Raw genomic sequence first — 16392 nt, forward strand, 5'->3', positions numbered from 1 at the left:
GCGCGTGATCAAAAAATCGCACAGGTGATCAAATACCGCCAAAAGAAAGCTCTGTTTGTGGGAAAAAAAGGACGCCAAATTCGTTTAGGTACAGCGTCGCACGACCGCGCAATTCTCCGTTAAAGTCACGCAGTGCCGAATCTCAAAATACCCCCTGGTCGGAATGGGGGTAAAATCTTCCGGGGCTTAAGTGGTTAAGGGACTTAAGATCTTAAGATCTATTATCCTTATCTCACATGTGAGAGCCAAGTAATCAGTATATTGGTAAGTGCAGTCTATTTTCTCCACTGCAAGTGGCGCTCATCTGTAACGGTAATGCAGATGGATGAGGAAGTTGAGAGGAACCTCATTCCTCTATGATCTCCTCCATCACAGGGAGGCAGCATGCGATTGGATGCTGGCATCCCATGTGACTTTGGTGGCCATCTTGGGTTAGGCAGAGTCTATTTAAGACCTTAGCTCCTGGGTGTGGTATGCATTTTGCGTGTGGCTAGAGTAGAGATAGGTCCGATAGGTCAGAACATGTAGGGGCTTAGTATCAGGATGAGGTTCCAGATGAGTAGGGAAAGTGCAAGAACACATCATCCTTCCTGGAAACCGCCCCATTTGGGTATGGAACGGTCAGACTGTATTTGACTCCTCAAGACAAATGCTGTGAGCACACCTGAGACCTACTGCTTCTACTCATCACTGTACATCTTATGAGTGTACCTGGTCAGGTTGTCTCCACACCGGGCTTGTTGTGAATCACTGAACTTCAGTTTCAATACAATTCTGTTTCTGGCAACTGGACTCTGAGTGTTGACTGTCGCTACACCACGTTGCACCTCCCCACAAGTATGTCTTTCAGGTACAGGATCAAACCCAAGGAGAAAATGCAAACTCCATGCAGACAGCTTCTCAACTGGAATGGGAACCAGGAACCCCATAGCTACAAGGCAGTAGGACTGACCACTAGGCCATATTAGGGGCCACTTGGCTGTGCTCCATGTGCTTACAAAGACATGCTAATATGTGGAGAGAGCAGTGTGAGCACAGGGGTGAGCTGCTTCTTTACTGCCCAATCACAGGCTGGGGACAGGGATAAAATCTAGCTTTATTACTAGCCTCTCATGAAGATACTGTACTGCTCTAAACCAGTACAAGAAGTTTAAATATGTAAATGTAGCATTTGGAGGGAGATACTTGGTGGGAAGGGGGGTGGTTATTTAAAATGGAACTAAACTCACTCAATCAACATTGACTTTTTAAAATCCCTATGCTGCTAGTATTAGTAAATAGATAGAAAAGTATACAGGGTATACTAAAATAACTTGTTTTAAACTTTTTTTACACTTCTTCAGTTGCTTTTGCCTCTGCCAAATTGATGGCATACATCCAAGGAGTCGTAACTGGCTTTCCTTTCTTTCATCTGAAGGAAGGGAGGAGGGCTTTCCCAGCTAAACACATCCTCCTGCATGCATGCCTGAGCTAAGGGCAGATAGATTCCAGGAAGTAAATGCTGCATGTATCATCTCGCCTTTACTCAAGATGGTCACAGCTAGAAATGGTAGAGGGCTGTTTTTAAGTAGTTTCTCAACAAAATAAAGCATGGAGACATGGATGGATGAGTACCTATACCATGAATATTAAAAAGGAATTAAATAGCATTTTCACTTCAGATACAGTTTAGTTCCACTTTAAAGGATAGCAATACTAAAAGCCCAGTTTTATGACCTTGCTTCCACACAAGCTATGCAATTATATATGTATATGATGGCAGCCATATTTGCTAATTAAATGAACAGATTCTGCTTTTACCTTACACAATGGTGATGCCATTGGCTGACTCAAAGCAATTTGCTTTCTATATATGGCTGAGATTTAATCCCAGTAGCCATTGAAATTAAAGAATTTGCAATGAAATGCACATAGCCACTACAGACGAGATCCCTAGTTATAAAATATAATAACAGGAATATGGTACAGCAAACATAATAATGTAACAGTAAATTTTACTTAAAGGTAAACATTGAAATAAAAACTGAAAATTTTGTGTTCCCTTGAAATTTACAGCTTCCCTTAAAATGACGAGAGCAGTAACTGTGCAGCTGGAAATTCTTAGTCAGCATGAGAATGACACTAATAAAAGAAATACGCTGCAACTTTCTGTTGAACTTTCATTGGCGTGTGTATGGATAATGACATTTGATTAAGCCAATCTCCCGCAAAACATATTTATTTTGCTTGTGCGTCATTTGTCTTAACACCAAAGATGCTTTCATTACAAGTACCTGGCTCATTTAAATATACATGAGCCTGACCATCGTGATTTGTCGTTGAAAAATGGGGAGTGCTGGAATGATGAATCCCATTTGTTTTCCCCATTTTTCACTAGAAAAAAAATGTTTGGTAATTTTGCAAAATGCTAAATGTCCCTGGCAGTGACAGATCACCCCCCAAGCTCAGGCAGACTTCTCTCTGCAACTTGCGTGAAAATAAATAGGATTTTTTTTTCTTACCTTTTATTATAGCGGACATAATAATTACATTATTTAAAAGGCAGACATGGGCTTACTTAATAAGGCAGTGCAAATAGCAGTGACAATATGCAAAGTGTGATAAGGGTTGCCTTACACATTATTAAGATGGGCAGATGTCTCACCAAGGACAATGCTCTCTGTGTGCAATATTGAGCACTTGCGACAGTTGGAAAAGCTTATTATCGTCCTCTTGGGATGAAGGTTTTTTTTTGCTCTGGATCTGATTTTGGAGTCGGACCTACTTGTTATCAGTACAGAGGCTTACAGAGCTGGATAGTATACACTCATGCTCGTAAAATGTGTGCTCATAATGCACAACTTTGCATTAATGAGTTGACAGAGGTTATGCGTAATTCTCCACATTGTTGCAGCTTTTTTCCATGCTTACTGCTTCTCACCTTGCTTTGCCGGTAATTCCAATGTCTCATCTGAAGCACATGCGTTCCTCATTTTGTGCATGCCCTTCCAACACTTTCCCACTCAGCATTGCTGCCATCATTCCTGCATTCAATATAAAACCATTCAGGGCCTATCCATTGTAAAGCGATCTGTTGCAGTGCATTAAAAGAGAAGTATGGGAATATAAAAAAAATCATACTCACCTAGATGGAAGCAGCACCTATCCCCGCTGCAGCTGTCCCCTGCCTGCTCTACCCCAAGAACTGAGTGATCAAACTCCTCTGATCACTCAGTTCTCCCCTCCGCTTGTCAGGGTATGGACTTAAACCAAGATCTCTGCTGTGTCTGATAATGACTCTGCTTGCTGAGCCACCTGGAATGCTGGACAGTTCACTGGCCAGTTCCCTAGAAAGGTCCTTGAATGATCCTGCCTTGAATCTTGTTTGTCTTGAACGTTGAACTCTTTGCTCCTCCCATGACATTTCTGATTTAGGCCATGTATCTGTTCTTCCTGTTTGCAAGTTTATTGTGTTCCCTACAGCCAATATCTTGCTTTTTTCTCTCCTGCTGCCATCTGTATCTTTGCTACCATTCGTTACTGAGCTTTGGCTTGTTCATCGACTACGCTTCTGCTAAATGCTAACCTGCAACCATTCATTACTGACATTTTGGCTTGTTTCCTGACTGCGCTTCTGCTTGATGCCTACCTTCTACATCTGCTACTGGACTCCTTCTTGCTCACCTCCTGGAGGGGCGATCCTGAGGACCATGACCTGGTACTAATATGCCGTGAAACCCATCTTCACCATCAAAAGCTCTGGTTAATACTGGTAAGTACTTAGACCCTGCACCTCAGGTGAACCCGTATCATCATCCAGGGTGACCTGCTTGTATACCTGTTCCACTTGTCGGTGGTTGCTACTCCACTGCTATAGCTACTGACCTCCGAGCCTGACTCGAGACCGTAACACCGCTCTCCGCAGAGTGTCAGTCATCGTCTCTCTGCTTTGCCCCTTTAGCGCTCACTGGAATGCTGGACTGTGGAGGAAGCGGGAGGGGCTGGCTCAGGCTCTCAGTGGCATGGAGAGGAGACAGGTGACTATGAGCAGGTGCACATCTTAAATCTGGCCAGATGCATGTCCTAAACAGGAGCAATACTAATTATAACTACTTTTTTGCAAACTAAAATCAGCTGTGGGATTGTTATTGTCTAAAATAACTAACTAGTGCTCTAGGCGCAAAAGACAAGGCCTTGGTGTTCACCTTGTTTTTTGTGGAAGCTTTTGTCCCAGAGCCCCAATGCTTTCAGAAGATGTCCAACTTGTGAAAGCACAGGAGGAGGTATGTATCCAGCAATGTGCATGAAGTCCTGTATGAGGGTTTTTTTCTACACTGTGTACATTTGAAAATCATCATTATGTGTTCACCCTTTGAGTCCTTTCAGACTATGTGTTGTGTTAACAAGCATTAAGAGACCCTATACACCTGACCCATTTATTTCAATGCACTGCACCAAATGGACAGATAATACACATCTTTGTATTGTGGTGTGCTGAAATGCATGCATATATGCATGCATATATGCATGCATTGCTTTGAAAAGATGTGTTAGGGGAAAAAATGTATATTGACAACCTTTCATGCCACATCCTAGTAATATATACAGAAAAAGAAGGAAACAGGACCCCATCATGTCATAGGTAGTGATGTCGCGAACCTAAAATTCGCCGTTCGCGAACGGCGAACGCGAACATCGGCAAATGTTCGCGAACCGGCGAACCGGGCGAACCGCCATAGACTTCAATAGGCAGGCGAATTTTAAAACACACAGGGACTCTTTCTGGCCACAATAGTGATGGAAAAGTTGTTTCAAGGGGACTAACACCTGGACTGTGGCATGCCGGAGAGGGATCACGCAAAAAAAAGTTCTTAAAAATTATAATTTTTTGATAGAGAGCCAATTATTGGAAAAATTAAAAAAAAAATAAAAATAAAAAATTTCTTTGGATTTAGCATCTGGGGGGTCTAAAAAGTGTACCTGTGAAGTTTCAGCTCTGTAGCATGTCCAGAACCCCTAAAAAACAGCATTTTTCTTATATTTTCAGGAATATGGCTTCTCTGCGGCTGGCTTTTTCTCTTGCAGGCATTTAGCGGGCATTTTTTTAGGCAGGCATGTCATTTTTTGTATTTAGTGTCTGGGGGGTCTAAAAAGTGTACCTGTCAAGTTTCAGCTCTGTAGCATGTCCAGAACCCCTAAAAAACAGCATTTTTCTTATATTTTCAGGAATACGGCTTCTCTGCGGCTGTCTTTTTCTCTTGCAGGCATTTATCGGGCATTTGTTTAGGCAGGCATGTCATTTTTTGTATTTAGTGTCTGGGGGGTCTAAAAAGTGTACCTGTCAAGTTTCAGCTCTGTAGCATGTCCAGAACCCCTAAAAAACAGCATTTTTCTTATATTTTCAGGAATATGGCTTCTCTGCGGCTGTCTTTTTCTCTTGCAGGCATTTATCGGGCATTTTTTTAGGCAGGCATGTCATTTTTTGTATTTAGTGTCTGGGGGGTCTAAAAAGTGTACCTGTCAAGTTTCAGCTCTGTAGCATGTCCAGAACCCCTAAAAAACAGCATTTTTTTATATTTTCAGGAATACGGCTTCTCTGCGGCTGTCTTTTTCTCTTGCAGGCATTTATCGGGCATTTTTTTAGGCAGGCATGTCATTTTTTGTATTTAGTGTCTGGGGGGTCTAAAAAGTGTACCTGTCAAGTTTCAGCTCTGTAGCATGTCCAGAACCCCTAAAAAACAGCATTTTTCTTATATTTTCAGGAATACGGCTTCTCTGCGGCTGTCTTTTTCTCTTGCAGGCATTTATCGGGCATTTTTTTAGGCAGGCATGTCATTTTTTGTATTTAGTGTCTGGGGGGTCTAAAAAGTGTACCTGTCAAGTTTCAGCTCTGTAGCATGTCCAGAACCCCTAAAAAACAGCATTTTTCTTATATTTTCAGGAATACGGCTTCTCTGCGGCTGTCTTTTTCTCTTGCAGGCATTTATCGGGCATTTTTTTAGGCAGGCATGTCATTTTTTGTATTTAGTGTCTGGGGGGTCTAAAAAGTGTACCTGTCAAGTTTCAGCTCTGTAGCATGTCCAGAACCCCTAAAAAACAGCATTTTTCTTATATTTTCAGGAATACGGCTTCTCTGCGGCTGTCTTTTTCTCTTGCAGGCATTTATCGGGCATTTTTTTAGGCAGGCATGTCATTTTTTGTATTTAGTGTCTGGGGGGTCTAAAAAGTGTACCTGTCAAGTTTCAGCTCTGTAGCATGTCCAGAACCCCTAAAAAAAAGCATTTTTCTTATATTTTCAGGAATACGGCTTCTCTGCGGCTGGCTTTTTCTCTTGCAGGCATATATATCAGTGGTGGGTGGGCAGTGGCACAGTACACTCTCTGTGGACCTGGCAGCAGTCACTGGCACCCAGGCAACTGCAATTTAAAAAAATATATATTTTTTTTTACTTTGCAAGCTGCTGTGCCACCTTATATATCAGTGGTGGGTGGGCAGTGGCACAGTACACTCTCTGTGGACCTGACAGCAGTCACTGGCACCCAGGCAACTGCAATTTAAAAAAATATATATATTTTTTTTACTTTGCAAGCTGCTGTGCCACCTTATATATCAGTGGTGGGTGGGCACACAGTGGCACTGCAGTGGGCACAGTACACTCTGTGGACCTGACAGTCACTGGCAGCCCAGGCAACTGCAATAATAAAAAATATTTTTTTTTTCAATTTATTGCAACAAGATGCTGTGCCAACGTATATATATCAGTGGTGGGCAGTGCACTGCAGTGGGTACAGTGCACTCTGTGGACCTGACACAGCACTCACTGCAATTATGACAGAGGAAAAAAAAATATTTTTTAAAATGCCAGGTACTGTGCCTGTGCCACCCGAAATGAGTGTGGTGTGCACACAGTACAGTCTGTGGTAGGTCTGTGGCCTCTCACACACAGCGGGCAGGCAACTGCAGTGTACAATAGATATATATAGATATATATATAAAGAAAAAAATCTATTACCTTACCAGCCCTTAAAAGGGCTTTTGGGGACACTATATATATATATATATGTATATATATAAATTAAAAAATCCTCAATTACCAGCCCTTAAAAGGGCTTTTGGGGACACTAGATAGATATAGATATATATATATATATGAAGAAACAACTCAATTACCAGCCCTTAAAAGGGCTTTTGGGGACGCTAGGTATATATATATATATATATATATATATATATATATATATATAAAAAAAAAAAAACACAAATACCAGCCCTTAGAAGGGCTTTTTGGGGTGCTGATATTACAGCAGTAGTGGACCAAGAACACTGCAAGACCAGGAACACTGACTAACTGTCCCTAGCTTAACAGCAGCAGCAGCAGCAGCAGCTCTCCCTACTCTCACTACACACACTGCTTCAGAATGATCTAAGATGGATGCTGCCCTTGCTTATTTATAGGAGGTGGGAGGGTGTGGGAGGGAGGTACGCTGATTGGCTGGAAATGTGTCTGCTGACTGTAAAGTTCAGGGTCAAAGTTTGCCTCAATGATGTCTTATGGGGGGCGGACCGAACATCGCATATGTTCGCCGGCAGCGGCGAACGCGAACATGCTAAGTTCGCCGGGAACTGTTCGCCGGCGAACAGTTCTATACATCTCTAAACTTCAACCCGAAATGGCCCCTTCAGGTGTTCGCCAAACACCCGAATTTTCTGTGTGCTCTGCGTTTCTTCTATTTATTTTACTATTTACATCCCGCTGAGTCAATAGGTTGTTAAGAAGTGAGGCCGGGAAACCGGCCACGGCATCCTTACCAACGAATGAGTCATCAGCTGTCAGCAGGCTTCCCAGCAGACAGCTGAATGTAAAAAAAAATAATTGTTGGCAAAGAAAATAAAAAATGGGGAAAAAAATGACGTGGTGTCCCTACTGTCTATACCAGACCCCATCCATACCAGGCCCAAAAAGGTTGCATGCTTGGATAGGGGTCTGGTATAGATTTTGAGGGGAAACCCCACACCATTTTTTTTTTAAATGGCGTATCTTCTCCCCCAAAATCCATACCGGCCCCTATCCAAGCACATAGCCTGACAGGCCAGGACAGGGGTGAGGACAAGCGAGTGCCCCCCCAAACAACACCAGGCCACATGCGCTCAACATGGGGGGGTGCTTTGGGTTAGGGGGTCTTCAGGGGGCTAATTGGAATCTGGAAGCCCCCTTGAAAAAGGAGTCCCCCAGATCCTGGCCCCCATTTACCAAAAAAAGTGTTAAAAATAGACATGAGCCAGTTTTTGATCGTTCCTTTAAAAAAAAAAACAATGTCCCCTGATGTAGATCCATCGTCAATCACAACGATCGCTGCACCGTCGACCCAAAAAAAGAAAAAAAAAAACCTCTGCCCATGAGGAAGGCTGACTGTCGAATGCCTGCTCCGCTGGGTGATAGTTTTTAAATAGTTAATGAGCAGAGCCACCTGGTGATGTCACCTGGTGGCCCTGCCCCTTATGATACCACCAATCTAGCATGCACCAGTCAGTTACATCACAAGGGGGGCGGGCCTACCAGATGATGTCACCAGGTGGCCCTGCTCCTTACCTTTTTAAGAACTGTTAGGCTGTCATTCCTTGAGGGTAGAGTGTTTTCTTTTTGGGGTCCAGAGGTGCAGTGGGTGTCATGACTGACGACGGATCTACATTGGAGGACATTGTTTTTTTTTATTTTTCTATAGAAGGAATTGTGAAAAATGGGCTCATAGCCTCATTTATTCTCACAATGTACCCCAAACTCATTCACACAGGGGGACGGGATCTGGGGGCCCTCTTGTTAAAGGGGGCTTCATGATTCTGATAAGCCCCCTGCATGCAGGCCCCCGCAACCACAGGCCAAGGTTTTGGGGAAGAGGCCCTTGTCCCCATCAACATAGGAACAAGGTGCTTTGGGGCACATCCCCCATGTTGAGGGCATGTGGCCTGGTATGATTCAGGGGTCACTCGCTCGTCCCCCCTTTCCTGGCCTGCCAGGCTTCATGCTTGGATACGGGTGAGGTATAGATTTTGGGGGGACCTCATGCCATTTGTTTTTTAAATTTTGGCATGGAGTTCCCCTTAAAATTCATGCCAGACCCAAAGGGCCTGGTATGGATTTTGGGGGACCACACGCCGTTTTTTCCCCGATTTTCTTCTTGCCGGCAATTTTTTTTTCTACATTCTGCTGTCATCTGGGAAGCCCACTGACAGCTCATGACTCATTCCTTGTTAAGGACGCAGTGGCCGGCTTCCCGGTTTCGCTTCCTAACAACCTATTGACTGTGCGCTCGGCGGGATGTAAATAGTAAAAAAAATGAAAACACTGAGCGCACAGAAAATTCGGGTGATCGGTGAAGTTATCCTCGGCCCAAACCGCTCGCCCATCCCTAGTGGTGTATAGAGAGAGGGAGAAGATTGTTGGAGAGGATGCATGGAGTACATAGGTGGGAGAATACAAGGCTGAGGGTGTTGCCACCAGAGTGAGTAGAAGCCTCTATCCATTGTGTATCCATTGCTTCAGGCCAAATGAGGAGGTTAGACTGAGAAGTTTGGAAGTAGCAGAAGTGTTCGTAGTAACAGGGATGATGAAGTCGCTGAGAATGATTGTGGGGATTTCAGAAGAGAAAGTAGGGCAGCCAGGCAGAGAAGTCATCAAGGAAAGTTAATACCAGTCCAGCTTCAAATGATGAGAGGGAGGAGAGGGAAGAACCTGGAAGGTGCTCTGTGAGGATAGGAGGATTCCCACTCCACCTCCCTTGTGTTCCTTAGGTCTAGATTTACACCTACTTCATTCATCTTATGGTGTTTATCAACAAATTAAGTAAACTGACCCATGTGCAAATTCATATACAACATAAAGTGTTTGTGCTCAAGATACTGTTCCCTGAAGATCTACTGCTTCCACTTTGCACCTACTTCATTAATCTTATAATATTTTCTATAAAGTAAAAATCTGTGCAAATTCATGTAATCATGCAATATTGTGTACTCAATATAGTGTTCTCGCAAGTCCACTGCTTCCTCTTTGCATCCACTTCAATTATTTTATTTTGCTCAATAAAACTCCACAAATTAATGAAAAGTTGATAAGGTGTGAAAGTTCTCCGTGCTCCAAACTGTGCCAGCTGTAGTGTAGCCACGCCTTCTTCCACCTCTTACACACGTGATGGTGAGGGCGCCCCCTTAGTAGTGCTTCCCCACTCACCAGAGCAATATGACTCCCAGCTTTTCATCTACCAGAGTCACAAACATCCTTCACACTCTCCTCACCTCCGATGGCAAAGGAACTGGATCCTCATCGCTCACTCCTGCAAGTCTGCTGCGCTTTCTGTCAGTCTCCCTCCTAGACTCGGCTTCCTCCTCTGACCGCTGTTCCAGCAGGAGCTCCACCTCTTCATACACACTCAGGGAGGAGAGAAAGGGGAAGGATATACAGTACATACACACACAGCACAAGGCCGTGTTCACACTACCAGACATTTCTCAGGGCTGCAGTTCCTCTGAGCTCCACAAGGTGGTGATCTCACCTCTACCCAGACTGGAAGTTTCTATGGAATACAGACAGGAAGTCTCTATGGAATACAGACAGGAAGTGGTGTCAGGTACAGAGGACATTCCATAGAACGTAGAGGGAGACACTGCAGGATCTGGCGGCAGAGGAGGTAATAAGTAGATTAACCCCTTCAAGGGGATCAGTTGATGATTAATATATCTTGCTTCCAAAGCTGACCACACATGGATGGAAATGTGAGCGATCCCTGCTAAACCAGCTGAATTTCCATGTATCTATGGTCACCTCCCCTCCCCCTTATCTCCTTCATTATGTAAGTCATGCTGAGATAATCTCCCATTGGCTGAGCAATATTCTCATTTGTCTCTGAGCTCCTTCTTGCTATTCTTCGTCCTGCCTGTTGTTTCCTTGGATTGATTTTCTATGTAGTGACCCCGGCTTCATCTCTTGGATGCGCTCGTCTGTTGCTTGTCCTGACCTTTATCCTGATTCCTGGATCTCCTCCTCATCTCTCCTCCATATCCTCTTACACAGCTTTTCTCCACACCTGCAGTGACCCTGGGGTGGTGGGAAGTTGGCACCAGCATGCAGCAAAATCCATCCCCACCATTAGGAGCTCTGGAGAAAATTGTCTGCTATTTACACTCCGTTCCTCCACACGTCACCTGCTCACATGAGAGATTACTTTCACAGATCCCTGACAGATTTCTGTATGGTAAAGGTCAAAGTTCACTCTTCATTTTAGGAAAAGTGGGAGGCACCCATGAACAATGATTTGGTTTGCATGGGAGCCTCAAATAGAGAGCCCCTCCAATCCCCCCATCCAAATGTCCCTCTATTCAGAGTCTATGTGTCCTATGACATCACACTGACCTCACAGCTCCTCCCCCCCAATGTCCATCCATCTGGCTTTTTTTTCTCATGCTCTTAGGATGTGGGCGGACCCTTGGCATCCTCACATAAAGTGGGACTGTTAGTCCTGCGTTGTATGTAATGATGTCAGAATGCCTGCAACAAGTTTTTACTCTGCTTAGTGTGGGGTTACTGTGTGGGTAAATTATACCTCAGTCTGAGGTGGGGCTTTAATCAAATGGAAACCTGAATAGTGAGGTGAGGAGGATTCTGGGAATATCATTTGATTTTACTATTTGTGTTCAGATCTAGAGTTTTCCTCCTGTGAAGTCTGGAGATCATATGACCATCACATTGCCTCCACCTCCCTCCCTGATAGAATAGAGAAATACAAAGAAGATTCTAGAAGTCACCAGAGAGATCATGGAGGAGAGGTGAGCGGTGCTGGGAATTCTGGGACATTATCCAGTAACAGACAAGGGATGTGTCTGGATGGTGACTGTATCATTGTGTGTGTCAGGTTCCTATAAGGTGTCAGGATGTCACTGTCTATTTCTCCATGGAGGAGTGGGAGTATTTAGAAGGACACAAGGATCTCTACAAGGACGTCATGATGGAGAATCAGCCGCCCCTCACATCACCGGGTAAGAGGAGACTTTATTGTAAAGGAGAGAGCAGTACGGAGGCTCCACCTAGATCCCCCATCATCTGATAAACACATAGAAACAATGTATTCAGTCAGTGTGTGTGTTTCCTACAGATGGATCCAGTAATGGGAACCCACCAGAGAGATGTCCCCGTCCTCTGTATTCCCGGGATTCCACACAGGAAGGTCACACCATCCCCCACCATCATCAGGTAGATGAGTGACAATTATTGGTAGTTCTGATTTATACACAGCATGTTTGTTACAATAAATGTTTTATTATATATTCAGAGTGGAAACCTCGGGGAGGATAATATTGATGTTAAAGAAGAGTATAAAGAGGAGGATGAGGAGTATGGAGTGATGGAGAAGTTTTCAGAAGGACACAAGGATATGATGGAGCCACCTAATACCAGGAACCCACCAGAGAGATGTCCCCGTCCTCTGTATTCCCGGGATTCCACACAGGAAGATCACACCATCCCTCACTGTTACAAGGTTGGTGAGACAGAGATTATAAAACACAGACTCATGGAGACAATGTGTGGATTTTTATGTGATGTCACAATAATAAATCTTATATTTTACAGATGATATTCTTTCATTTTCTTGGTTTAGAGTGGAGATCCAATCGATATAGAATTTGAGGTTAAAGCAGAAGAAGAAGAGACGTATGTGAGGGATGATCAGCAGTCTTTGGAGGAGGATGGAATAACGGGGACATTTATAGAGGAGGACACTCCTACAGAGATCAGCACAGGTGGGTCATTAACACTAAATACATTCCTCCACCCATACTGCTCACTGATTGGTCCAGAGTAGGGGGGGGGGGGGCTGGGTGATATTAGCCTGTAATACCCTGGTCACTTTCCTGAGCTGTGTTCCCCATCCTGTATTCCTGTATTTCTCTCGGATAATCTTCCTTCTCTGTGCTGCAGACACATTTTATGTCTCTAGACTGGATTTATGAAGATTCTGGGGTTCAGCTGGTAGCAAAATGTTGATGTTCACCATAGACGTTGCTCAGCCTAGACCCCTGGGTCTTCTGCCCCATGCCCAGGTCTAGCAAGATCTCTGACAGAACAATCCTCCCGGGGTTACTTGCTCTGTTATTTGCTGGCTGTGCCGGGTGGAGGGATATGTCTGTATAGTCTCACACCCAAGTCACTGAGTTCCTTTCTTTTTTTTATTGAGCCGTGTATATTCTATCTATACAATGCACACACTGTTACACACAAACACACAAAAACTTGAAGAAAAGACATGAAAAGACACGCACACTGGTGAACAGTCGCAAACAGTTTTACAATCCTCAGTAAACATGAATGAGCCACAAATCCACCCTTCTCTTGTCACGGAGAATAAGCTGACAGTGCGCCACTCTGCAATTCCAGGTGTACTCTCACCTCTTCAGATGGACCCCATTGCTCCATACAAAGAGGACACACCCAGCATGAAATCACACACCTTCAGGTACATGTAGGCGGAGCCTCCTCTTTAGGTAGCCAGCTCCTGCTACTAGAGATAAAGAGACTCCATAGTGCTCACTGTTATATTTATTACATGGATAAGAAAAGCACTCACAAGGTTAAAAAAGCAATCCAGTATTGAATACACACAATCACTGCAGATTCCCCAAGCATCAGTCTCAGTGTAACTTGAGGGCACTCCGCCTAACGTGATGATGTCCTCAAACCACTCCCATCTGATGCGTTGCATCCTGATTGGACTTCCCCAAAGATATATATGGTCTTCAGGATCAGTCCAATCTCCATCGTGGTTGTTCTCCCCCATCCTCACTCTCTGACCTCTGGTGGGGCTCAGCCCCGCTGTTATTCATGACTAAATCATGGACTAAATAAGGAAGTGCGGGACTTTTTATGTTGGGAAGATGGCAATGAGTGATAGAGGGGGAGGGGACACTCGTCCTATAATCCCCTCATCACTGTCACTCCTATAAAAGACAGTTCTCATTGTTTCCTCACTCTCTGACTAAGGTCCATGAATAAAGAAATGAACTGGTAGGAGATCAGAGGACCCATTTACTAGTTACCTTGAGGGGGGAATTGTAAGATCCTCAGAGACAAAGCTGTCTGATGTGGGTGGAGTCCTGGTTTAGGGGAACCAATCTGCTCATGTCTAGTAATAATCTTTATATTTCTATTTTAGTAGATGGATGGGAGATGAGGAAAACCTCAGAGGATTGTCTCACTTTGTCTCCAGACTGTAAAGTAGAAGATGAGGACATCACACAGTATAGTCCAGGAGAAAACCCGGCTACCTCAAATGTCCATCCGGCACCACACAGTGTAGATGGACCATCATATTCCTCTTATCCTGAGGAATCTCAGACTGTGAGGGACAGTGCGGGACCATCATATTCCTCTTTTCCTGAGGAACCTCAGACTGTGAGGGACAGTGCGGGACCATCGTATTCCTCTTTTCCTGAGAAACCCAAGACTGTGAGGGACAGTGCCGGACCATCGTATTCCTCTTTTCCTGAGAAACCTCAGACTGTGAGGGAGGGTGCCGGGCCATCGTATTCCTCTTTTCCTGAGGAACCTCAGACTGTGAGGGACGGTGCCGTCCTTACAACAGATAAGAGGTTCTCCTGTGCTGAGTGCGGGAAGTGTTTCAGTTTTAAATCCAATCTTCATGTGCATAAAAGATCTCACACTGGTGAGAAGCCGTATTCCTGTCCTGAGTGCGGGAAATGTTTTGCACAGAAGTCCGATCTTTCCAGACATCAGAGATTTCACACGGGGGAGAAGCCATATTCCTGTCTTGAGTGCGGGAAATGTTTTACACAGAAGTCTAGTCTTCACAATCATCAGAGCTCACACACTGGTGAGAAGCTTTATTCTTGTCCTGAGTGTGGAAAATGTTTTTCACATAAGTCATATGTTTCCACACATCAGAGATTGCACACGGGGGAAAAGCCATATTATTGTTCTGAGTGCGGGAAATGTTTTTCATGCAAGTCACATCTTTCCACACATCAGAGATCGCACGCGGGAGAGAAGCCGTATTCCTGTCCTGAGTGCGGGAAATGTTTTTCACAGAAGTACACTCTTTACAGTCATCAGAGATCTCACACTGGTGAGAAGCCGTATTCCTGTCCTGAGTGCGGGAAATGTTTTTCACAGAAGTCCCATCTTTCCACACATCAGAGATCACATACTGGTGAGAAGCCGTATTCCTGTCCTGAGTGCGGGAAATGTTTTTCAAAGAAGTACACTCTTTACAGACATCAGAGATCTCACACTGGTGAGAAGCCGTATTCCTGTCCTGAGTGCGGGAAATGTTTTTCAGAGAAGTCCAATCTTTCCAAGCATCAGAGATCTCACACGGGGGAGAAGCCGTATTCCTGTCCTGAGTGAGGGAAATGTTCCTCACTGAAGTCCTGTCTTCCTGTTCATCAGGGGTCCCACACAACCCTGGAGGTGTATTAGTGCCTTGAGTGCGGGAAATGTCTTCTATATGAATGTTGGTGGACATATGGGGAAGAAGCACACCCTGATATACACGTCAGATATACTCCATGGCTGATCTTCATCATGTAAGAAACACTTCATAAGGAGATCAGAGATCACCAAAGACATGGATGAAGTGTTGTCTCGTGTTGGCAATTGATAGCAGGAGAAAAATAAAAATGGAGTCCTTACCTTTCATTGGCTGAGTACATTTTGTGCGGGAAGATTTCACAAACACTTACAGATCTGGTTGTTATAAATGTGTTGATGAAATGTGACCCGCATTCCCCCAGTCATGGTGAATTGGAATTTCCTATAAAGGTCAATTCCATCTGGTGGCCATAATGTGCTTTCCTGACAGATGTCAATGGCAGCATACGTTTGGGTAGCCTCGCCCTCGTTCCTCCCCCATGAGACCCCGCCCCATAAATGTTCAGGATAAGCCAATGGCTGCGTTCCTTTTTTGTCCTCCTCACTTATAGGACCATTTTTGTATGAATTTTTCCTACCTATTGGAAGCATTGGTGGGCGGGTCTGGTGCTGGGCAGCTGTGCGGGATGTCAGGAGCTTCCTTTGGTATCCAGAAGTCTTCCAGGATGTCCCGAGTGGTTATTAAGTCCCCAGCTATCAGCAGGGTGGTGTTATGGCACACATATGTAGAGGATCCATGCCTGGAGAGTGGGCCCTGCCATCGGCGGCCATTTGCATTGGCTGGGAGCCCAGCTGTTAGCGGGTGGCCATTAAGTGTTAGACACGTGAAATCCGTTTCGGTGCAAAAACAAATTCCAACAAATTTTTGGTTATTCCTAGATTCGGATGTATCCAAATCTCCAAATGAAATTGTAATGAATTTTGTTGAAATCTGTTAAAATTGGTTTTGTTTATTTGTTTTCTAACGAAATTCTAACTTT

General features: G+C 44.3%; 2 protein-coding genes across 2 annotated transcripts in view; both read left to right on the plus strand.

Annotated features, from left to right (window-relative positions):
* The window catches only part of LOC309550250 (uncharacterized protein), a gene marked incomplete at both ends in the record, with an annotated part of 974848 nt that overhangs the window by 162991 nt on the left and 795465 nt on the right, over nucleotides 1–16392 (plus strand). The window contains one exon of the mRNA XM_082250660.1: nucleotides 14614–15369. Within this exon, the coding sequence (XP_082106786.1) occupies nucleotides 14614–15369 (756 nt within the window). The remainder of the gene's footprint in view (nucleotides 1–14613; nucleotides 15370–16392) is intronic.
* LOC309550781 (gastrula zinc finger protein XlCGF66.1-like) overlaps nucleotides 1–16392 on the plus strand; it is a 353589-nt gene that overhangs the window by 63007 nt on the left and 274190 nt on the right. Inside the window, exon 4 of the mRNA XM_082251117.1 lies at nucleotides 12123–12300. Within this exon, the coding sequence (XP_082107243.1) occupies nucleotides 12123–12232 (110 nt within the window). The 3' untranslated portion in view covers nucleotides 12233–12300. The remainder of the gene's footprint in view (nucleotides 1–12122; nucleotides 12301–16392) is intronic.

Source organism: Pelophylax lessonae, assembly GCF_965119305.1.
Source record: "Pelophylax lessonae genome assembly, chromosome: 3".
NCBI lineage: Eukaryota > Metazoa > Chordata > Amphibia > Anura > Ranidae > Pelophylax > Pelophylax lessonae.